The 25167-nt window shown below is 34.7% G+C and overlaps 1 protein-coding gene across 6 annotated transcripts in view; it reads left to right on the top strand.

Moving 5' to 3' along the window:
* Positions 1-25167, top strand: part of ATP11A (ATPase phospholipid transporting 11A) — a 121800-nt gene that overhangs the window by 80280 nt on the left and 16353 nt on the right. For 5 of the 6 annotated variants that reach the window (XM_031613779.2, XM_090128611.1, XM_031613778.2 and 2 more), the window contains exons 9-25: positions 1974-2038; positions 3263-3344; positions 3998-4148; positions 5267-5464; positions 8692-8865; positions 10053-10216; positions 10488-10559; positions 12276-12349; positions 12588-12691; positions 14578-14759; positions 15458-15709; positions 18049-18223; positions 18912-19014; positions 19250-19395; positions 20329-20388; positions 21173-21300; positions 23097-23232. In XM_031613779.2, the coding sequence (XP_031469639.2) occupies positions 1974-2038; positions 3263-3344; positions 3998-4148; positions 5267-5464; positions 8692-8865; positions 10053-10216; positions 10488-10559; positions 12276-12349; positions 12588-12691; positions 14578-14759; positions 15458-15709; positions 18049-18223; positions 18912-19014; positions 19250-19395; positions 20329-20388; positions 21173-21300; positions 23097-23232 (2266 nt within the window). The remainder of the gene's footprint in view (positions 1-1973; positions 2039-3262; positions 3345-3997; positions 4149-5266; positions 5465-8691; positions 8866-10052; positions 10217-10487; positions 10560-12275; positions 12350-12587; positions 12692-14577; positions 14760-15457; positions 15710-18048; positions 18224-18911; positions 19015-19249; positions 19396-20328; positions 20389-21172; positions 21301-23096; positions 23233-25167) is intronic. The other variant, XM_090128594.1, reaches the window with a different exon arrangement.

Raw genomic sequence — 25167 nt, 5'->3', positions numbered from 1 at the left:
CTTCTTGGAGGTTGCACATGCTAATATCATGTTTAGTTTTACTGAGGAAAGGATTTGTATATTTATCTAAACTGTCTGCAGTGTTGTGAATGATCAAGAATGCAACATCCAAGGAAATGATTTTATATGAGGTATAGGAAATGATCTGTTATCTTGGGTCTGCATGTAGGACGATTTGCCTCCTGTGCAAATAAGTTTCATTCTGAAGTGGGTGACATGCATTCTATACATGGAGCAGTCTGTAGCCCAGACCATTCCAGCAAACAGAGGAGAAAAACAAAGCAGTACAAAAGTGTCATGAGTCTTCGTGTCTCTTCTGCCTAGGAACTTCTGTGTGCAAGCAAGGAAGAGACTTTGCATACCTGATTTTGATTAGGTGTGTGTCCCGAAGAGACAAATTAATAAAAGGAAGTCTTCTCGTTTATTACATCCAAGGTTCAGCATGTGAGAATTTACTCCATTCTGGCAAAGTGCCTTCTTAAACTCATATGTCTGTAGATTGGTAATTTTCTATCAGTAAACAAAGAAGGAAGAAAGTCTGGCTGCTGAGCCTCTTAGTGTCAGAGGTCTCTCAGGAAACACATGTATGCCTGCACTGTGAAACAGTGAAAATCTGCCACCATCCAGAGCAGTTCACGCCTCTCTTGGCTGTTTGGGGCTGACTTCTTGCTAGGGATCCCTCAGATCAGAGGGCCAGGCAGAGCACTGGCCTCATGAACTGTCCTAGTTACAGCTTCCCTCTTCCAGGTAGTGGGCAGGATCCTCCTGTACTTTCCATGTCCAGCGTTGTGTCACTTAAACGCAGATTGCTACAGTCTGCCATGCAAACTTTTTTTCTTCCTTCAAGATTCTTAGTAGATGAGAGGGAAAAGGAAAATATGTAGAAAATACGATTCCAAAGAGCACTCTCTTTTCAAATCAAAACAGCAATAACCTCTGTCTAACAGTGTGAACATGAAGAAAATGTGTGGCTTTAGGGCATGTGTTCCTGGAACAGCACTGTTACTACTGGGATTTTTTTACTGTATGGGATACAATGTTCTATAGCCCAACTCATTCATCTAACATCACATTGCTGGTTTTGGTGGAACCAGTTGCATGTTCTACATCCGAATTAGTAGCCCTGGAGTTTTTGTTTGTTTCTTTAGAGTTTCTTGATTTGGGTGTTTTTGTAGTTGTGTGTGTGCGTGTGTGTGTGTACCACAAGAACACTTTGAATAACATACAAAAAACCTGAGGTTACTTCTTGGGTGGTTTTTTGTTGTTGTTTGTTTGTTGTTTTATCCTCCATGGCTATATAAATAGAACCTGGCAGTAGTTTAAAATGTCATCCGTGCAGTTCTGCATGCTGTCTGTCAATAAAGTAGCCCTTGGTTTCACAGTCTTATAGCGGTTTGTGTTACATATGCTCCAGAATGCCATCTTTAAACAGCATGGGAAGAAGTAGGTAATTCCACCTGCTTCTCAGTAAATTATTTTACCTATATTAGTCTTTACACTTTGAAAAGTATGTACTGCATTCAAAGCAATACCTTGTATAACATTTATAATTGAAATACGGTGACAGAATTGTCTTTAACAAGTAATTCTAACATGCAGGAAACTCAACAAACCTAAAAAAAGACTCGGTGTTGTTAAAAATAATCACCTTACAATTATGATAATTAATATTATTTAGATATCTTCAGATGTGGTTTTTAGATGCCCTGACTTTCAATATGAAGGAGATGAAGAAACACTTGTTTTTTCTACATGTTTCATAATTTCATTGCCTGTGCTAGCTTTGGATTGTGAGGTTATGACTTGAATTTTAGGCATCTGTATATTTTTTAATCTTCACTTAAAATAGTTAAATACCGTTAATTAATGAATTAATTCACTGAGTAAAACTACTTTCCTGTCTTCGGTGGCTTCGATTAAAGCCTGTTGTTTCTTTCTAAATACTTATATTTTGGAATGTTTATCTTTTGCAGGCCATTAGGATCCGAAAATCTGCTCCTTAGAGGAGCCACTTTAAAGAATACAGAAAAAATCTTTGGTAAATATTTCTATTAATTATTTCAGAGGATGCTGAAGTGATAAGCAAACATCAAACAGGGTTGCAATTGTGGAGTTACTACTGTGTGTATGATTTCTATTGAAACACTTGATTTACAACTTCTTAATAAGATTTACTGTTGCTGTAATTGCAGTAAAAGAAGTATTAATGATATATAATGATTGTAGAGATTTTTGAGAGGATTTTAATTTTCAAGAATGAGTGAAGATGGAACACATTCTTCATGTGAATGTAGGGGTTCTGAACAGGGACTGTGGATTAATATTGTAGTCCCAGTGAAGTCAATGACTCCCTGCTAGTACTGAAAGGGACAAGGGTCCAAATTATCCACTATTGTATGCAACTTCCACACTCTAAGAAAGAAGGTCCTAAATAACAAAGTACTACTCAGCCTGTAATCTGACAGCTTCTTCTGGCAAAAAGGATGAAAAGTATATGTTGATTCGGACTTGCCTTCTTTGCTTTTAATTGGTATCTGAAGTTGATGAACTAATACAATTAGATTGTAGTGTTTCTTTAAACTTCAGAGTATGATTTTAAGATCTCAGTCAACTTGTGTATCAGGCAGAGATGTGTGAGTGGTTGTTTCTGATCTGTATAAAACACATGCAGTGTTTGCCATTAACTCAGAATGATCCATATTGAAAACTGCATTATTTTAGCACTGTGCTGATTTACTCTGCACTTTAAATCCATTTTCTCGTTTACATTTTACTTCTAGTTATTGTATTTAATATTCTGAGGGTTAGTCACTCAAAATGCAATTTTAAGAGGGATTCAGCAATATCAGAAGATCCCTCTTCATAAATTATTAGCATTTCCTGAAGAAAATTAAGTCAGTAGCCTTCTTCTGTTCTTCTCAGATTTATTCTGTAGCTTAGCCCTAGTTGGATTGTCTTGCACATTGTATTCCTTATGTTTTAAAATTAAAGCCAAGAAAACCCCACCAACCATAAAAATGCGAGGAATTGGGAACTGTGATTTTAGAGTGAGATGTAAATGCTTAAAATTTTCCCTAAAATATTAAAGTCACTTTTAGTTTTGAGTATCATCTCGATCTGTATCCTTTTTCTTCAGACTATAGAAGCTATATAGATGGGGCTGTAATAGTGGATGGGGTTTAATAATCTAGATAATTGTGTTCTTATTCAAGTAAGTTATTGTACTGTGTAATCTTTAGTAAAACAAGTTGTCTAATTTCAGGTGTTGCTATCTACACTGGCATGGAAACAAAAATGGCATTAAATTACCAGTCAAAATCACAGAAACGATCTGCTGTAGAAAAGTAATATTTCAAGCTTTTATTTTGGGGTGGAAAACTGCATGATTGAATGATGTATAAAAGGGAATATTTTCATTTGGCTAAAAGTATGTGATTTATTAATTTTAAACAATGAAAGAAGTAGAGGAACTTAAAATTTGCATTATTGCATGCTTCATTTTTGAATTATGAAGTGAGTCCTATACCCTCAGATAGATGAGGTTCTCAGTGTTAAGCAATTGCTATATATTAGAAAGAAACCATCATAATGCTGTGCTTACATTTTTGAGATAAAGTATGCTTTGCTGTTCCAGCAGACTTTTCTTTCATTGGTTAGAATATACCTACTGACTTTTTTCCAAGATTATGTGCTTCAATATCCTAACACTGTTTAACCATATAATTAAATTGAATTTAATAGAATTAATTCCTTGAGTATGGACCAACTGTAGTAAAGCAAAGCTAATTTGTGACAGATCTTCCATATTTAATCTCAAATTGTATGTTCCATATGGACATACATAGAATTTATGATCCTTTTCTTCAGGGGAAGTTATTTAACATCATAGCAAATGTTAGGCTGAAACACAAGTAGAATATTTTTTAAATGAACTCTGTAGTTTGTATACTAGTGGAATTTTTATTTATTTTTAATTTTTTTTATTATTATTTTTTAGATCAATGAATGTATTCCTTATTGTATACCTCTGTATTCTCATCAGTAAAGCGCTAATAAATACTGTCCTGAAGTATGTCTGGCAGAGCGAACCGTTTCGTGATGAGCCATGGTATAATCAGAAAACAGAGCCAGAAAGGAAAAGAAATCAGGTATGGAAATAAATTAAAATACCAAAAAAAAAGTTTCATTAAACTCTAAATTTGTGAGACTCCTACTGAGAAGTTTATACATCCTACGTATTGACTAAGAATGGTGATAGTATATTTGTGGAAAGCTTGTAAGTGGTTGGTTTTTTTGAACTTTACTGAAGATTCATCAAGGATTTAAAAGTTCTTTTTTAGTATAAAAATCCACATGCAGATGTTCTGTAGTTTCCCGCCACCGAGTTTCTAAAGAAAAGATTTGAACTCTTGGAGAGAAACATAGGACAGAAAGGAGTCACCCAGTTACTGGCAATCACGTAACCGGCAGCTGTTCAAAGCAGTCTGCTGTAAGAATTGCTGTACAAGTGCCTCTCAAAAGCTCAGTTTTATATAGTCTTGTAACTCTCTCATGAGTGTTAGAGACCAACAGAGTTGCCAGTGTCCAGCATCTTTATGAGAGCAAGGACACTGTCAAGCAAGAATACTTTATAATGAGCTCAGCCCTACAATACAGAAGGCAGAATATTATTTCAGTAAATCGTCCCAATGAGGAGGAAGATTCCTTTTCACACTAAATGATGCTGCTGCTGCCTGAAGGTTATGTAATCTCCTAATTCTCAGATGACTTACTGTGATTTTATAGTATTCTTCTGCTAATTTGGGAATATATGTTTTTATCATTTTCCTTGTTCACTTGATGTTGTTTCTATTCATACACAGTCGCTCTCATTAGTTGATCTAGAACTTTGCAGCAATGATGTGTAAATGTATTCTCCATCTGTATATCTGTAAAGAAAAACACAAGTTAAAACTTTAAAATAGAACTCTTCATGCAAAAATAACTGTGATGTAAATCATGAAAGTATACATTGTGTGCCAAACTGAGACGTGGTGCTCAGGGACATGATTTAGCAGAGGGCTGTTAGAGCTAGGGTAGTATGGTTAGGTTGTGGTTGGACTCCATGATCTTTAAGATCTTTTCCAAACTGAGCAATTCTATGATTCTATGTGAATGGAGTTGTTTAATGTTGAAAGCTAAAAACAGACTTGCAAATGCAAGTAGCCACCTTTCAGTATTTGATGGTACATGAAGAATTATTATCTTTATCTTGCTTCTTCGGCAGTTTCTTCAAGCTTTTACAGACTTCCTTGCATTCATGGTTCTCTTCAACTACATTATTCCTGTATCCATGTATGTCACTGTGGAAATGCAGAAATTTCTTGGTTCTTATTTCCTTACATGGGATGAGGAAATGTTTGATGAAGACACAGGAGAAGGACCGCTGGTAAATACTTCCGACCTCAATGAAGAGTTGGGACAGGTAAATTTCACTGAATGATAAAATTTTCCACTACTTCCACCATAAAAATACATTTTACTCATGTATAATAATTTTTATTTAAAATTTAATTTTCACTATAATTTTTTGCAGCTTTAAACTGCATTTTCCTTAGTGCTGATTAACTTAGAAATTGTATTTCATTTCTTCAGATTTTCAGAATTAAAAATTCTGATTTCTCAGCTAAGTCAGTGGAAGTCAACACAAAGTTTCTGAAAACACCTGTGAGCTACCATGCTAAGCATTGAAACATAGACAATGCTTACATTTAGCTTAATGAGTAATTCCTGAATACACTTCACTTAAAACAATTTCACTCATTTCCATGAGTTAGAAGTACTATATTACTCATTACGTTGGTGTTTCCTTATTTCATTGTTTAAATACATTTTAGAATTTCATAACTTTTTATGCTATTGTGGCTAACCTAGGAAATTAGTTCTGTGTTATCTTTTTCTACACAAATAGTCCCTTATTTGATTTTTTTTTTTTTTGAATAATATTATTATTGTACATTTAAGCAATAGCAAATTTATACATCCCCTGAACCATTTGCACTTCAGGCTGAATCATCTCACAAAAGTGAAATTATCTAGACAGTAAGTGTGTAATCTAAACTGGAATTTTCCACTTTCACTGAACAGATGCACAGGCATGCACACTACTCTTACCTGGCATAGGTACCTGCAATATAGATAGAAAAAGACATCTATATTATAGATTATTATAATGGTTAAATATATTAATAAATAATAAGCATTTCATGAAGGTAGTAATTTCTCTCTTATAACTATAGAGGGAGATTTATATAGGCATCTAAATTCCTTACAGTGAAAGCCAGATAAAAGAAATACCCTTTTTGTCTGGTAGACTGATAGCAAATATCCAGACAAAAGTTTTATATAATAAAATGATTGTCTGACCTTCTGCTTTTTTGAAAGAAATTCTATCTTTATTATTTTGCATTGACAAAATCATCATACTGACACAGATATGCACACACATTTTGGATAAACTATTTAGGAACTTTGTTAATTAAACAATTGTCATAGGTTGTCAAGTAAAGTAAATAAGATTGTGTATTACTTTATTTTTGTACTGCTGAACTAGTTATTGAGGTTTTAAGGAATATTTATATCTATTTGGTACAAAGATGGTACAAGTATTTTATTATTATGGGCAACCACTGTTTGTACCGTCTCTTATACAGTCTTTGAAGACAAGGTGTTGATGTCTGTGCTGAATGAGCAGGCAGTGTTAAGGATTAAAAACTGGCTGAACAGCAAGGCCCAGAGCGTGGTGATCAGTGGTGTGAATTTTTGCTGGAGGCCAGTATCTCGTGGATGTAGCTCAGTGGCCAGTACTGGGCTCACTTCGTATCATCTTCATTAAAGATCTGGATGATGGGGCACAATGTGCAGGGGATCACTGTGCTGGGAAGCAGCTTTGCAGAAAAGAATCCTGGTACTCTGGTGGACCCTAAGCTGAACGTGAAACAGCAGTGAGTGACAGAATCACAGAATCACAGAATGGCCAGGGTTGGAAGGGACCTCAAGGATCATGAATCTCCAACCCCCCTGCCACGTGCAGGGCCACCAAACTCCTCATTTAATACTACACCAGGCTGCCCAAAGCCCCATCCAATCTGGCCTTAAACACCTCCAGGGAAGGGGCATCCACAGCCCCTCTGGGCAGCCTGTTCCAGCACCTCACCACTCTCTCTGTAAAGAACTTCCCCCTGACATCCAACCTAAATCTCCCTTCCCTCAACTTAAAACCATTTCCCCTCGTTCTGCAGTTATCTACCCTTTCAAAGAATTGACAAAGGCAACCAAAAGCCCCCTGATCTACCCTGTGGGGAATAGTTCCAGCTAGGGAAAGAAGGTGATCCTTCCACTTTGTTTAGCTCTCTGAGGCTAGACTTGGAGTATTGGGTCCAGTTCCTGCTCTTGGTGGCCCTGCTGGCTTGGTGACCAGGTGACCCCCAGAGGTCCTGTTCATCTTCAACCATTGATTGATATGTAAAATAATTGAGTACTCCTACATTTAAACACAATCACATGATTTAGACTCTCACCATTACTTGGTATATCATTACCAATCCAGTGAACTTGTTTCTGCTTCAACATTCTTGAAAGGTATTATTTCTCTTATTTCTAATGAAGGTATTGAATGTTAATCATTATTGATGCTTGTGGTAGATTTTGTTAGTGATACACACACTTTACTCCTTTTTTTCTGGAAATGATGTTGCACACTGAGTGAATAAAAGTGCTTTGCTTTATAGCATTTTGTATCTGGTATAGATATAATATGAAGTCTTTATATAGCAGTTTACATGAAAGAGAACTGAATCCTGTCCACCTTGAAAAACATGTCATTAGAATATTGTCTTTGTAGATAAGAAACACGTGGAAAATCTGGAAAATTGCCTTTTCAGATCAGTGAATATTAGGAAAGTTAATCTAGGAGGAAAGTTCAAATAATAACTTCTGACTACTGAAAGGAAATGTAGTTGTTTTGTTTGAAGTATTTACTAAATATTAAAGTCAGTTAAACAATCTGATGAATACTAAATAATTGCCTTACTTTCATTGTTTAAATCCAAAATTGAGCTTAGATAGATATATCTGTTGCAGTTCACTTTTGAGTTTTGTTAGCCTTTAATGCTGTGTCTCATTGTAAAAGAAAATGAATTAAAATTCAATTTTGAGACAGAAAGAATGTTTTCAGGGCAGTAACAGTGCTCTTGCCTATAACTGTCTGTGATAGTCTAGACTCTTCATTTACACGAAAGTTGTTGCATTCTGACACTGGTTCAAGTACTGTTCTGAAAGTAACTGATCTGAATCCAGGTATGTACATTAAATAATCATTCCTGCCAAATGGAATCCATGTGGATTTTGTTTCCATAAATATCTGTTTTGCAGCAAGCGTGACATTAAAAACCAAAAAGGAGTTCAGAGAAGAGTGAAAGTAGGTTAAATATTGTTTATAAGTGTTATCAGGCAGAAGATAGCCTTACTGGTACTCTTCTATGATAAAATCTTTTAGTAAAACATGTATCCAAAAAAGAACTTTTTGTCTTCCTTTTTTGAAAAAGCTTAGAGTAAAGAAGGTGTAGCCCAGTAATAATTTCACTTATATGAAGAGAACTTGGAAGATCTCTGTTCATATTCCTGCTGTTTTTAATTTGTGTTCATTTGCAGATTGAGTATGTCTTCACAGATAAAACAGGAACCTTAACTGAGAACAACATGGAATTTGTAGAATGTTGCATTGAAGGGCATGTTTATATACCACATGTTATCTGCAATGGCCAAATTCTCCATGATTGTACAGGCATTGATATGATAGATTCTTCCCCAGGAGGAAGTGGAAAGGTATGGTGACTCTTTCTAGGTCTGTTTTTCACAGTGAAATGTGAAAATTGAATTATGCGGATGAAGGGAATTGTAGAAATATAAGATCCTTGAATTTTTGTAATCAAAGTACATATCTGCAGGAAATGCATGACAGCATAAACATTTTCCTTTCCTTTTTTAAATTAAGATTTAGATGCTTAATCAGAAGTTTCCCAACTTAATAAAGCTGTAAGACTGAGTTAAATGAAACCCCAAAATACAGAACTTTCTCTGGTTAAGAGCTACAGCTATGTTATAGCTGGTTTCCATTTTACATTGTCTACAATAAGGAAATTGAGGCAGGAAACCCTTGCAGGGGAAAAGTGAGGTTCAATGCATATACTCAGTCATCATTGAGTGAAGGTGGCCACAGAATGGCTTATGATTTACACTAATTTACTTTTAAATTGTGACATAATGTAGCCACATCTGAAACCTATTACACATGGCATGTATGTGCTTTGACTTTTTTCTGTGAAAAGCAAAAGAGATTACTTGAAAGTTAAGGCAACTTCATGTCAGTACCTTAGCATTGTGTAAATGGGCAGGATAACTGGACAATATATTTTAAAATATATATCAATACAATCTCAGAGCATACTTTGTTCATACCCTTTACTGTGGCAAGATAAGGTCTCTATGTAAATGTAAATCAGCAGCCCTGTGATTTTCACTTATCTGAACATGTTCCCAGAGTAGTTGTGCTTTTGTCTTGGAATCACAATGACACAGATACGGATAAAGTTCAGTTACAAAGATACAGTTAGAACACAGCCAGTCATCCATTAAATACATAGAAATCTCTTTCTGGTGTGACTCTTGAACCAGAAATAAGAAATGGATAAGCTGCTATTGCCAAACCACCTGAAACTTTATAGAAATTGTTGGTTCCAGCTGCCAAAATGTGCACACACCTTTTATATAGATGCACACTGGAGTTTTTTTATGTCTGCAATTTACGACTTCCATGACAATGTTATTACTAGCAGCTATTAACCAGCTGTGTGGCCTCCACAGCTATAGGCTTGGGTCCATTTATAGGCCAGGTGACATGTAACACTACCTGCATGTGTTAATAGTAATCAGTGACATTGCTAACTACCTACAAAAACAGAAATACTTGAAAGTGATGACACATAATGACAATAATTTCTTTTATTTATTAGGAGAGAGAGGAGCTATTTTTCCGAGCTCTTTGTCTTTGCCACACTGTTCAGGTAAAAGATGATGACAATGTAGATGGGTTGAAGAAGAGCCAGCTCTCAAGAAGATCTCGCATATATATATCTTCATCACCTGATGAAGTTGCTTTAGTTGAAGGAATACAGAGGTATGGATGTAACTAAATATTGTGATTTTTTAACCTGGAGAATTAATCACTGAAGTTGAAAGTTGTTTTCAGCACAAAAATCCTAATGACAAACATCAAATCACCTACTGCTGATGATTTTCTTAATATGCAGTCATGATTATTCATATTCATAAACTAAAAACAGTTGCTTTTTTCTTGGAATATCAGTCTTAAATCTCTCTGACATGTTAAACTGGATAATTATACGTTTCTTGTATGGATTCTCTTAGTTTGTGTTTCAATTTTACAGACTTGGTTACACCTATCTATGCCTGAAGGACAATTATATGGAGATCTTAAATCGGGAAAATAACAGAGAGAAGTGAGTGCTTAAAATATAACAAAATGTGTCTGCGGAAAGAAATTTTTATTGATAATTTTAATAATTCATTCTCTCCCTATATACTAATTTTATATTCAGGAAAGCCACAAACTGTACATTTTAGTAAGAAAAGAAGTGCTCTACTAATATTTGTAATTTTAAATACACCCCATAGTTTTATATTTTTGCTTAGTCCATTAATTTGACAGTATATGCAATAAGAAAAATGAAAATAACAACAAAAATATGGCATGGTGGTTCATAACCTAATCTAATAGCTACTAATAATTTTAGGAACTATGGATATTTTTCCTTTGTTGTATGATAATGATTTCTTGATAGAAAATGGCACTTGCCCAAAATGTATCACAGTTCATAGGCAGAGGCGTGGTCCAGGTTTTTGTTAAAAATTGCTCTTTTATTGAAATAACCATTGTAGTCCTGCACAGGTTTGAATTTCAGGCTGTTGTCCAGACTTGTAATTGGATGAACTAATTAACCACCAAACAATAATAAGGAAACAATAAGGAACAATAAGGAAAATCCTTATATATATGTGTGTGTGTGTGTGTTAGTGGCTGAATGTGAGCCAGCAGCATACCCAGGAGGCCAAGAAAGCCAATGACATCCTGGCTTATCAGAAATAGAACTGACATTGTTCAGTCTGGAGAAGAGGAGGTTCAGGGGTGACCTTATCATCACATTCTACACCAACCTGAAAGGAAGTTGTGGTGAGGTGGGAGTCAGCTTCTTTTCACAGGTAACAGCGAAAGGACAAGAGGAATGAATGGCCTCAAGCTGTACCAGAGGAAGTTCAGGTTGGATATTAAGAAAAAAAAAATTCTCAGAAATCTGAGTGATGAGGCATTGGCATAGGCTGCCCAGGGAGATGGTGGAATCACTGTCCCTGGAGGTGTTAAAGAACCGTGTGGATGTGGCACTGAGGGACGTGGTCAGTGGGTATGGTGAGGATGGGTTAGTCATTGGATTAGATGATCTTAGTGGTTGTTTCCAATCTAAAGGATTCTGTTATTCTGTATCAATCCTGAAGAGACTGGAAATAATGATAAAATTTATATTTGTGCTGGAAGAGACAGTAAATGATTAATGTATACAGACTAATGAATGACAGAAAGACAACACAACAGGAGCTTGTGTTCATTTTTTCTCCTGGTAAAAAAAGGAAGATAAATCATAAAAGCAATGATCAATAATACTGGTAAAAAGAAATGTGTTTTTTTCATTTGATTAAATTATCAGTCTACACTTGCGGAAAAATTGTGTAATTAGGTTGGCACATTTAATAATAGTCAGCATTAATAGAATATTGTTAAAAGACAAGTTGTAACACTATGCCTATGTACACACTATTACTAGTGGCTTACCTACTCTTTAAGCAGTATAGTGTACTACTACAAGGTTTCTAGTCTTTTGCTAAAATAAATTATACTGAATGTTACCAGGAACTGGATACCAAAGAAGATCACAGAACTTTATGCAGACAGATTCTGTTTCAAGTAATTAAGAGCTGAGTCTCCCGCTTGCAATTATTATTTATAACCTCCTATTTCATTCTGTAGTGGTTCCATTTTTCATAACTACTTAATATAACTTTCCATGTTAGGAGCAATTTTATTCCATATGCTCAAAGCTGAAACAACCAGTTTAGGTTTTATGAAAAAGCAGAGTTGTTTAAAAAATACTCTTTCTTTTCAGGTTTGAATTATTGGAGGTTTTGAGTTTCGATTCTGTAAGACGACGTATGAGTGTAATTGTCAAATCTTCAACAGGTAGGACTACCATGTTCTGTTTCCTGTTAGATATATTTATCTCACTTAAATTTATTTCAAGCTTATCAGAGTGTTTATCATCCATGGTCTGTGTCCCTTTCTTTATAAAAACAGGGGATGGGTAACAGCATGCATGCAAATGTTATTAAAACTATTGGAAGAAATATTTTTGAAAGGCTTATTAGTTTGGATAAAGGTATTTCTCGCCAATTTGAATTACATATGCTGTTTCTTTTAGGTGATATATTTCTGTTTTGCAAGGGAGCAGATTCTTCCATATTTCCTAGAGTTAAAGAAGGCAAAATTGACCAAATACGATCCAGAGTTGAACGCAATGCAGTGGTAAGATTCCAGTGGGCATTAAACTTTTATTGAACTATTCATGTGGTATCAGTGTCAAAAACTTTAGTTCTCCTGACCTCCTGATTGATAATCTAAGAGATTTGTCTTCCCGTGTACAGAGATTATTCTATACCAAAGTAAACACAGGCAGTATATATAGCAATCTGTGTTACTCCTTTATTTGAGGTTTTTCTCCATCTCATCTTCCAAATGGCAGTTCTGGTGTGACAGAAATTCATTAAGTGTGTTATACCAGGGGCTATCAATTAACATATTAGAATGTCATTTTAACAACTGCAGAAGTTTGAATTAACTTTTGAAAGAAACAAAATGAAACTTCACTGAAAACCTCGTTCGTGTTTTAAGTGTTTTGCCTTAGTAATTTTGATTTCCTGCCTTTCCTTTATGAGCTCTGAAAAGAGAAAAGCCATTAGAACACAATTCAGCAATAAATATAGTTCTTATGGGGAAACGGTGTAGTGATCATCATTCTACTGATGTTTTTGCTTGCTAAAAATGAATTATGAGCTGTTTGACCATCTTAGAAGAAATTCAGAACTTGGTTTTACTGGAAAGGTAATACAAGAACCGTGTAGATGTGGCATCGAGGGACATGGTTAGTGGGCATGGTGGGGATGGCCTGGTGGTTGGACTAGATGATTTTAGATGATTTTTCCAACCTTACTGATTCCATTATTGTACTTGGAGTTGTGAATGTTGAATTTTGGTGTATGTCCAAAAATGCACAAAACTCATTGCATTGAAATGTTGCTGGTAGTCTTACAAATAGGGTAAAATTTACTGGTATCCAGTATGCAAACTGAAAACAAAGTACTACTGCAGATACATGAAAAAATGCATACAGCATAACTTGTTTTTATTATGAAGAGAAACTTCAGAACTATTGGCCAGTGTTTTACTAAGCTTTGCTATACAAAAGCGTTGTCTTATAACTAAAAGTGAAGGAGGCCTCATGACACTGAAAGAAGTGTTCACGTGTCATAGCAATCCAGTGTCTATCAGCAGAGAAATCCGTCTGTCTCTTCACTCTAGATAATTGGATATAGCACTGGTACATACAGCTTCTGCATACAGAAGCTTCTGAAAGAAGATATAAGCAGACAGGTGGCATCTGCCCTCATCAGTAGCAAGAGTCATGAAACTTCTTGAATTCTCCTTGCATTTCTAATAAGTAACTCTACAAAGACTTACAAGATTCATATTTATTGAGACAAAGCACTAGTTAAATGGTGTTAGGAGAAGTACTATATTTGAGATTGCAAAACTTCCCTTTTTGTTATGGCAGCTTTTTCTCCTTTACACAGTCTGTATACTCCCTTTTTTACATACCACCCTTTCCAAAAGTTTGATCTGGTCTGAAACACCCACAACTGAATTCTAGTTTTCACATGACTGAAATGACACAGTTGGGTTTTTACTTTCAGCCCTTACTGTGATGTGTTGTTCCTGTCCTTGTCCCTGTTTCTGCTGTAACACAGCATCAAAATCAGATTCTGCACGGTTACTATTTATATCATTATTTCTTCTGACTCATCCTGCCCCTTATAAAGATAGGAATGAAAAGCTTCTGCGTGACCGTCGTTTCCCTGGTAATCCCAGACATCCAGTTGGGTGGCTGAGCTGTTTCTCATCTTGAGGACTGAAGTTCATTCCTCAGGTTGTGAAAGCTTCCAGGGCAGCACAGAATCAAGCTGACCTTTGTTTTCTAGTCCATGTTATCCAATACTCACTTTCCTATAAAAGTAAGTGGTTGAACTCTTCATGTTATCATTCAGATTTTTCAAATATTACAGTGTAAACAGCAGTGGGAAATCTAGGAAGAGATTTATGAAATGCACATTGTTTCTTCTGATTACATTCTTTAGGAGGGACTGCGAACGCTGTGTGTTGCATATAAAAAGCTCACAGCAGAAGAGTATAGCAATGCACAAAAGATGCTCCAGAATGCAAAGTTGGCGCTCCAGGACCGAGAAAAGAAATTGGCAGAAGTGTACGAGAAGATAGAAAGAGATTTTATTTTACTTGGTGCTACAGCTGTTGAAGATCGGTTAGTACTTTTCTTAGACTGTGTTTGGAAATGTTTCCTTAGTCCAGTGTTTATAAATAAGGCAGTGTCTGCTAGTGGAAACTGTGGGAAGCTCTCTTGTAATTCTTTTTCTGTATTAGAGATACACCTCTCTGAATGAAGTTTGTACCCTTATCTTATTAAAGTTAGACGTGATAACTTTATAATTTAGCAATTTAGTAAGAATAGGTGATCAAAGATCAGTATGTTCAAGCAATTTACATGCAGTTAGTGTAATACCTTATTGAGCAAACTGTAGGGAAAGGCTCTGGAAGAAATAACGGTGACATGGGAATTGAGGAAATAAAGGAAGAATCTTTATTATGTCTTAAATTTAAAAAAAAAGTCTATTAAAAATGGGAGGTGACTTCAATAATTCAGTATTCTTCATTATTTGATGTCATTAGTTGAAAGCACTAGAGGTGTTTTAAGTGAAGTACTTGTCTGGGGAATGGAGCATCATGTTCTTTTGGCTATATAAACAAAAGATGAAACTTCGAACATTTAGAAAATGTAAAAATAAATCACTGATAATGTTCTGCTCCCCTAAGCATTTTAGATTCGCACCTTGGGGAAAATTCTTGGATCTGATATCTTTTATTATTATTTCTTAATGAAAAGCTTTCCATTTCCTATTTCCAAGTAATCCATGAATATCTGTTGTCCATTGACTTTCACAGGCTACAAGAAAAAGCTGCTGACACAATTGAAGCACTCCAGAAAGCTGGAATTAAAGTTTGGGTTCTAACAGGAGACAAAATGGAGACTGCTGCAGCTACTTGCTATGCTTGCAAACTGTTCCGGAGAAATACACAAATACTTGAGCTAACCACAAAGAAAATTGAGGAGCAGAGTTTACATGATGTCCTTTTTGACCTAAGCAAAACTGTCCTAAGACACAGTGGCAGCTTAACCAGAGACAGCTTGTCAGAGTAAGACAAAAGTTGAATTTTCAAACCAAGAATACATTTCTGTGCATTTCATAAATAATTAAATTGATCCAATAACTTAAGACTACCAACATACTGTTTCAGATTCTGTTAGTGTGAATTATTGTGCAGCAAACAAGTTTACTCTATATAGATTTAATTTTTTACAGTCATGGTTGGCTCTCTATCTCATTACTGGTGCTGTTATACTGTTTAAAATACTGCAAAAATACTGATTCTTGGTAAAACTGATAGTAAAGTACTGTTTCTAACTTTTAAAAAGGAAGCAGGCATGATTTATTTCTGTAATCAGAGATACTGTATGATAAGACTTTCTTGATAAAACCAAATCCTCAAGGAGCTATGCTGTGTTGATCCTACTGCACAATTTTGAGGGAAGATTCTGCTGTATTTACAGACAGGTGACAGGCAACAGCACAGTAACGAGTCTTCTTTGTGCATAAAAATAGTTAAAGTGCCCTAAATAGAAAGGTAGATTGTACAGAAGACATTAAGTTCTCTGTTTTTTGAATGTCAAAGGAAGGAGAGGAATTGTGCATAGAAATGATTTTCTTGAAATATAGCATGAAAGAAGATAGAAAATGGCATTAAAAAGCAAAAACATTGGTATAATATGAAATAAGTTAGACTACTTGAAGCTTACTGGCGGATCCACATTAAATAGTCTTTTATGAAACCTCTTTTCATATCGTGTAAATACATAGAAATTAGACTCAAAAGCATCCATATCGTCATGAAAAGTTGTTATTGTCCTTTGAGATGAAATGGTATATATTTGCTTTGTTTTCAATATGGAACCAGTTAGCAAATTCATTTTATATGCATTTGAATAAAATAAATTAGTAGCAAAGGAGCAACAAGCTAGTAATGTGTTTGTGATACTTTAACAGAGAGGTTCTAAAACTCTCAGCCTAGTGGCTTGAAACTCAGGGTCAGAATATTTGTGTATTCGGTTAAATGTGTCTCTTACATTTCACATTTAAAAATAACTTACTGATTATCTCTGTATCATTCATTCCACCTTCAGCTTACACTCTGCAAGTTTTACAAGTTACTTTTAATTGGAATACCAATTTGCCAGACATAAAAACTCATCAGAATCTCCTATGTTTGGCTCCAGAGGTGGAGAATGTGCAAAGATATTAATAGCAAGATTTTACCTAGGTGTTCAAATTCAAGTTGAAGACTTTTCACTGTAATATATTTGACAAAATCAGTACATTGTCTAGACTTCTAAGTAATATATTTTTATTAGATGTTGTGTTATACTAATGGTGTTGCCCTGTTTGTTCCAGTGGTAAGAAAGTGCTGGAAAATATCTGTAAACTATTTTAAAATATAGTTTGCAGTACTTTACATTATTTGTCAAAAATAGCTTATGTTTTAGTAGGGAAGATGGAGTTGCTTAAAATATGTTAAAGACTATTAATAGATGCAGTATTTTTCATTGGTCATGGTGAAATCATTTGTTGAAAACCCACACGGAGTGGTATTACCTTGCAGCACTGAAACTAGAGCACAAATAAAAGGGAGTGTATGTTTATACAGCACTCACTGGTGGGCTTGAGCCTGAGGCTACTGTGTAATTTTGGCAAGTGATAGGGAGCTCTGAAATAATTAGGATGCTGCAGAAGTCCATAGTGCAGCACTCGGTGTACAGCATCTCCCCCTATTGTTCAGCATATGTTTCTGTGCTTCATGCAACCATGGCTACACTTCTAGCAATGCCCAAATTAGCTATCTTAAAGTTTACCCAGGTCTGCTTGTGTCAGACTTAGTCACTGTACTAAATGCAAAGCATTCATCCTGTAAATGAAAACAGTGGCCTTAACTCTTCAGGTCAGCTCTTCAGTGTTGCCTTCAAAGCGTGGCTTAAATGTGGTTTAAAATCTTTAAACATAGACTTTTGCAAAACAATGTTATTTTCCTCATCAAAATAGATTTTGGAGCACCTGAAGCTCTTCTTGTTAGCTTTCTTCCCTGTCTTATGGAATACTGATGTTCTTTCTGCAATTCAGCTTACCTTACAGCAGTTTGTAAAGCCCGTTCAAACCAACTCATATTCAGTGTTGAAGTCATTGAGGTTTCAGATTGCTGTAATCAAATGGTTGAAGCACTGAATGTGTTCAACATAAGCTCAAATTTTAAAATGTCATAAATAGTGCTATACAAGGAATTTCATTTCAAAATGTATTAATTATGGACTATTCTCTACTCATAATTTTTTCATTAGTTAATTTTCACAAAATAACTATTGCCAAAATTAAAATATGTCTGAGAATTTTACAGTGACTCTTAGTTTATATTTTATCCCTAAACAGACTTTCTACTGATATGCAAGATTATGGTTTAATTATTGATGGAGCAGCTTTGTCATTAATAATGAAACCAAGACAAGATGGGAGCTCTGGTAACTACAGAGAGCTCTTTCTTGAAATTTGCAGGAACTGCAGTGCAGTGTTATGCTGTCGAATGGCACCTTTGCAAAAAGCACAGGTTCGTATTCCTTTTCTGGTGTAACATATGTATGTAAATATTGAAAGTTAAAACTTTGTACTGTTTATAATAACTTGAAATGTTAACATTTACATTAGTATCTACTAAAATGGAAAAAGCAGTAAAAAAATAAAAAATGAGCAGGGGAAATTTCTACTGGCAAGCAATTTAGATAATGGTATGCTAAAATGGCACCCAACTGCATGCCTGCATTTGATTTATGTACATACTGTGCAAATTTTATTGTTGGTACACGACATATTTAATGAATGGAACTAATTCCTTTCTCCTAACGTAACAAGCCTTGAATTGTCAACTGACTTGTTGATGCTACAAGAACCTGGGTTATTTATTATTGTGGAGTGATACTAATTTTTTAATTTAATATAAGTGGGAAGCCACAAAGGAAGAATTCAGATAGAATAAAGTGTTATATAATTAAGTACTTGCAGACTATTGTATACTAATTTTTATCAAATAATTTTTTTTCATGTTTGTAGAAAAAAATTTTAATACAAAGACCCTCCTGTGATCTTAATGCCTGGTTGTTGGATTGGATAATAGTGCTTTTGTGTCCTTTCAGAGAGTTTCTCACATAGCTGTGCTGGTCATTTTTATTTAATTGTACACACATGCAAAATTGCCAACCCATTGTAGACAACAGTTTTTACCACTAATTTTTTTCCAGATTGTGAAATTGATTAAGCTGTCAAAGGAGCACCCTATCACATTAGCAATTGGTGATGGAGCCAATGACGTCAGTATGATTCTAGAAGCACATGTTGGTATAGGTAAGTGTGCTTTTCAGAAAAAACCTTTACTTCTTAAAAATAGGTGATCTCAATCAGATTCTGGTTTTTATAGGCAATTTTTAGTACGTTTTCCTTGGGAATTTTATGAGTTACAGTAGTGATTTCATAGAATACCAATGTCATAGCATTATTTTTCAGTTTTTCAAATAATTGCATCTTTCAAATAGCTCTTCCATTACTAAACAGCTTCATCTCTTTTTTTTTTTTTTTAAAGGAATCATTGGCAAAGAAGGTCGTCAAGCAGCAAGAAACAGTGACTATGCAATACCTAAGTTTAAACACTTGAAAAAAATGTTGCTTGTTCATGGGCATTTCTATTATGTTAGGATATCTGAACTTGTGCAATACTTCTTTTATAAGGTAAGAAAATGCTTTTTGTAGTTATCTCAATTTCAAAAATTCCATTGGCAATATCTACATATAGTTGGTACAAAAAAATCAATAATTCCACGAAGAGATTTTCCTGATTGCCAACTGCAAATTTGAAATAGGATTATTGTTGTTAACCAGGTCATAAGGGGAATATCTTATTTTGTAATCTACAGTATGATTCAATGTAAAATTTGCCTTTCACTCTTACAAATTCCAACACAGACTCTTCTATATGTTTTCATTAACTTCTGGATTTTCTCTACAGTGCCCTTTTAAATCAAGTTGCAAGTAGTACCTGAAAACTTAGTAGAACTAAATTTATATTAGTTTCTAAATTCATTGGAGTAGTGTGAGTGGAGAAAATTTATAATTCTCTTTTTTAGACAGTTTTATTAGCTCTGAATGTTGGAATCCAATCCAAGTTCTTTCGGTAAGCAGTGGAACATTATAAAAAGTAACTATCAGGGGGTTATTCAAGGTCTTATTGCTTGACTATATGTATAGCTAGGGGAAGATGAAGTTTAGGGTCACAGGTAGAAACATCTTAAAAATTACCTTGCTGGAAATCGCTAAGCAGAAGATAAATATTCTTCCTTATCACAATTTGTGTCCTCCTGTGGATTGCATCTTGTTTTCCCTTCTCTAAACTGAGCTGTGCTCCTGGATCACAAATTCATTGCCCTTGAATTTTGAAACTGTAATCCTATCTTTTCTGTCAAAATATTTTAAGTCTTTTTCTTAGCGGTACTACTGGTGAGATGGCGTTGATATATAACATATGCAGTTCTTTCTATTGTTCCTCCAGCGTTTACGGCATTTATAACTGATGTTATAAAACTGTAATATGAGTAGCTTTAACACTGAACAGCATATGTATTAGTGTTTGTATTTCATTTCTAACCGTGTCATTTTATTTTTCAGAATGTCTGCTTCATTTTTCCTCAGTTTTTATATCAGTTCTTCTGTGGATTTTCACAACAGGTCAGTTATTTTTTTTCTTCACTGCCAAATTTTCTCTTTGTCATTTTTTAAACAAAGGGAGCCTGTGAAACTGTGCCTGTCCAGGTGATAACATTTCTAGGCTAGTTTGCACACTGTAGAAATAGGAGTATTACTTCTGCTTCATCTGATTTTTAGTGGCAGTTGAAATTACAGAAATTAATGTGATGAATTACCATAAAAACAATGTTATTTTCAAAGCAAAAAAAATAAAAAAGACAAGAAAACAAAGACATTGCAAGTGTTTGTTATTAAAGCATTTGTTGATGAAAATTAGGTTGTACTTAAGATTTCCTGTTCTTAAGTAGAAAGTACAATTCTGAATGAAAATGGGGGTGCATGGCAGCAATTTTTAAGGCATAAAAGACCGCCAAGTAGGTTTTGCATAATTAAAGAGCCCTTATATGAGGCTAATGTAATAAGTTTAAGTTCTAGTTACAGTGGTGATCCATGCATGGAAAAATAGTTCAGAGAGGTGAAGGAACAATGATAATATTGGGCTGCTTCTTTGTACAGCTCATTTCAGTCACCTGCAGCTGAAGAATCTCTGAAATACTCCCCCCCTCTTTTAGTTGATCTTTTCTCATCCAGATGAATGGAGTTCGAGGGCGCAGTTATGGTTTAAATCAGTAAGCAGCTGTTATGGGGTATCTGCCTCCTTTGTTAAGAGGTTTACTTATGTTTTCTGAAAAAGTGAACTCACACATTTTAAATGAAGTGCAGTTGTTTTAAAATTATAACTCATTGTGTTCTTTTCCATCTACAGCCTTTGTATGATACTGCGTATCTAACACTGTACAATATCAGCTTCACTTCCCTTCCTATCCTCTTGTACAGTCTAATGGAACAACATGTCAGTGCAGACACACTCAAGAGAGAGCCTTCCCTGTACAGGTAAACTTAATATATTAGTCCTTGAAGTTTGTCTGTTCAGTTGTGGAATCTTTCCATGTTATAACCAAAATCTTCAGGATTTCCGTACCATGAGGCACAATAGCACATCACACACACTGCAGTGTTGAAAACCACACGCATGGCATGTAAACTGTTGCAACACACATGTATTTCAACATGAATATTTACATATTGCAAGTCACTCCATTCATTTGCTGCATTAGTGAGAGCATAATAGAAATTATTGTCTTACAAATCAAATTGTGATTTATTTTGGTTCTGTTTATTTCCTCCAACCATGAGGAATAGATTTTTTTATAATAAAGAGGAGTCATAGCACATACATTTTTATACTATTCTGAAAGAAAAGAAGACTAAGTGCTAGTGTGTTATATCATAGGTTATATTCTGTGTTGTGTCCAAAACAGTCCTCTGCATATTGTTTACTACCTTCTGGGCATTAAAACTGTGACTAGTGCACTTGGAATGCACTCCCTGCTAATAAACTGCATGTAATTATCTAAATCTTCCAGAAACACTGCCAGTTTTTTTATTTGTTCTTGTGGCTGTAAAACCAGTATGTTTTGAGAGTGGTAACAATAGGTAATTACAGTGCAAGCATTTCTGGAGGAAGGTAATACACAGCCAAAAGATGATCAGTGCACAGATACTGTATAGCCATGAAATAGAAGAGGAATACACGATACTACTGTTGAAACCCAAACTCCCCATTTTTCATTTCTCTTTTGTATTTTAAATGTTCTCAGTTTAGAAATGGTCGTTCAGAAGATCTTTCTTCTTTTTTTTCCTTTTTTTTTTTTTTTTTTTTATGACCAGGTTATTTGGTCAAATACATTGTTTTTTGATATCTAACAGACTCTGTGCCAAGCTGTTTTGGGCATAGCACAGTTATTTGAGCCAGATAAGGCTACAGTTAGCCATATATAGTTTTGGACCATGTATTTCTAATCTACTGGGTTAGCATGCAGTGACAAATGAATTAATCTAGTTATCAGATATAGTTTTTAAACATATGTAGTGAATGGGTTGGTTAATAGTATTGCAAGCTACTATGTGAGATGCCTGTAATTCTGGGTTTTCATGTAACTTATTTGTTTATATATCAGAACTATGCTCTGATGTACCTTATGGTAAATGGCAAGTTGATATATAGTCTTTCTATGTGCAAGAACTAATTTGAACTATTTAAGTTTTTCTGCAGTAACAAAATAAACAGCAGTGAACAGTTTTGCCCAATTCATGTAATCTTCATGAGAAAACATCTAAGGAATGCAATTTGACCTGAAGGTTCACCCTAATTGCAAAATCATTTTTTTGCACGTTCCACATAAAATTAGTATATTGTTTTGTTGCAACAGTCTGTGTAAAAAAGTACCCAATGGGAAACAAAGCAGAGTCTCCAGAGACCTCTAGTGCAATCCAGCAATCCAGGCTGGATTGTCATACGCACAGCAGATACTGTAAAAAAAAAAAAAAAAAAAAAAAAAAAAAAAAAAAAAAGAAGGAAAAGTAAATGGGTGCAGCCCAGAAGGTTTACCATGCAGATGGAATAAGCAAACTACAGTTTAAAGGGTTCAGTAAAAAATGAATTAAACAAAGAAAAAGGAAATACTCAGGAAGGATTTGGGTATGGAGTGATAGACAGTTGTCATTTAGAGAGGTGATGGTTTTCATGAGATCTCTTACGGTTTTTTGAAGGAAAAACAATTTTGATACCATTCCTGTGAGCTTTTAATAACATTCTAATGTAAATGCATATATCTTGTTTTACACAGAGATGTTGCCAAGAATGCTTTGTTGCGCTGGCGTGCATTTATTTATTGGACATTCCTAGGAGTGTTTGATGCTGTGGTATTTTTCTTTGGTGCCTATTTCTTGTTTGACAACACAATTGTGACCAGCAATGGACAGGTTAGTGTTGGATTTGGTCAGTCAGTAACAGGTAATTTTTTAACATCAAGTGTGTGTTCTGTCATTATGAACAGTCTTAATTGTTCTCTTTAAGATCTCCCACACAGACAATAGCTGTTTTATGAATTATGATCGGTTACCTGTTTAGCCAAATCTGTATTATTTAATGGGCATTCTGTATATTGGTAAATGGTGGCATAGGACCAGATGCAGCTTAGGAAAAATATGTATTACAAAGTTGAAGAATTTCTTCAGAATTTACAAAGTAGCCTTTTTGTTCTATGCTTGACACGCATCTGATGAATATCTGATTAACATATCATAAGACTTTTGGTAGAGCAAGTATGAATGATCAGAAAAGAACTTAGGTATACCAAGCTTTTAAATATTTTAATTGATTTTTACATAATGGCAGTTTAAAATAATCTCTCTGTACATGCTTTGCTGTCACATGAATTCAAGTTTTAAGAACCTTTCTGCATTTTATTTATTTTACCCATTGATATGTTGGTCTATTTTATTTGTGTGCTTTTTTTTTTTCTTTTTGCTACTTGCTTCTCTTCCTATCCTCAGCTAATGACAACCAACACTCACATGGTAAGACTATTGTGGATTTGTCATGATATCCATTTCTTTCACTGTTCTTTAATTAAACTGTTAATTAAAGAGCAGTTAACTATTTCCTGTAACTTTTACAGTATTACTTAAATAGAAATGCTCTTTTTATCACTACCTTACAAGTATTTAAAATACAAAGAAATTCTGTAGAGTACAAGGTGTATTAAAGTATGCAAGACATAATGAAGAGCCAAGAACTTTCAAAAATAAGTAGGCTTTTTGCTTCCTTGCATTTTGTTATTTTGTTCTATACTTTTCTGTAGCCTATATTTTGTTGCTGACTCTCTGCTGTAGAAAATTTATTACAGTTTATGCTATAAAATGTTTGAGCAGTTTTAGAAAAGACCCTCAAAGTGAAAGAGAAGATAAACAGCACAATTTTATTGCCTATGTATGACATACACATTTGCTTGGAAAGCAATATTCAAATTCCATAAAGTACCATCTTTGTAGCATTTATCAGTGGGAGTGGGAGAACATCTGTTAAGAAAGACAGCTCTTGTAAGGACTGGATGGCTTTCCATTAAGCATAGCTGTACCCCGCAGCACTTCTTATTCTGATCCCATTATGTTCAGTTAGTTGTTCCAGTCTGTATCAGCTCATATTTATAGTCCAGAAAATTAGACTTTTCACGTGTACAAAATTTTGTATGTGGTTTTTATTCCAGATGTTCTGGTAGGGCTCCTTTTTGGAATTTTAATCTATTTCTGTTGTGTGTACTAAATCAAGTTCTTCTCAGTGAAGAGGCATCAACACTTAATTGCAAATTTTCAGTGTGTGTGTCTAGAACTAGATACCCATGTTCATATTTGATGGTAAAATGATTTGCTTGATGAGAGTTTCTCATCCCTGAGTGTCAGAGTGGATTAGCAAATTTGATACCATTCAGCATGCTTGTTTGTATGCATAAAATGTACAGATTTTCAGTTGTAGTTTTGCATTTAAAGGCTTCAGAATTGTAGTGTTCAGTAATAGTCAGAGATGCAATGTGAGTTCATACATACATGAACGCTAGTTGATGGTTATTTCCAAGTATTTAAATTGTGCTCACGTCTGGAAGATGTCAATACAACACTGGAAGATTTGAAATGTTTTCTGCAATAATGTGTTACTATGAAACTGGCAAAGGAAGAAAATATGAAAGAGAATAAAAAGAGCAGAAAACGTAAATATCATAAGTGATACCAGATGATTCAAGTTAGATTCCAAAGTGTTAAAATTGTTTTTGAAACAAAAAAAAAAAATTAAGTCTTCTTTCCTTCCAAAAGTGAATTACACCATTTTTGCAAAGCTAGTAAAAAGTTAATGTCTTTTAC

The sequence above is a fragment of the Phasianus colchicus genome, chromosome 1, assembly GCF_987193195.1.
Source record: "Phasianus colchicus chromosome 1, bPhaCol1.hap1.1, whole genome shotgun sequence".
Lineage (NCBI taxonomy): Eukaryota > Metazoa > Chordata > Aves > Galliformes > Phasianidae > Phasianus > Phasianus colchicus.
This window is presented reverse-complemented; position numbering and strand designations above follow the sequence as displayed.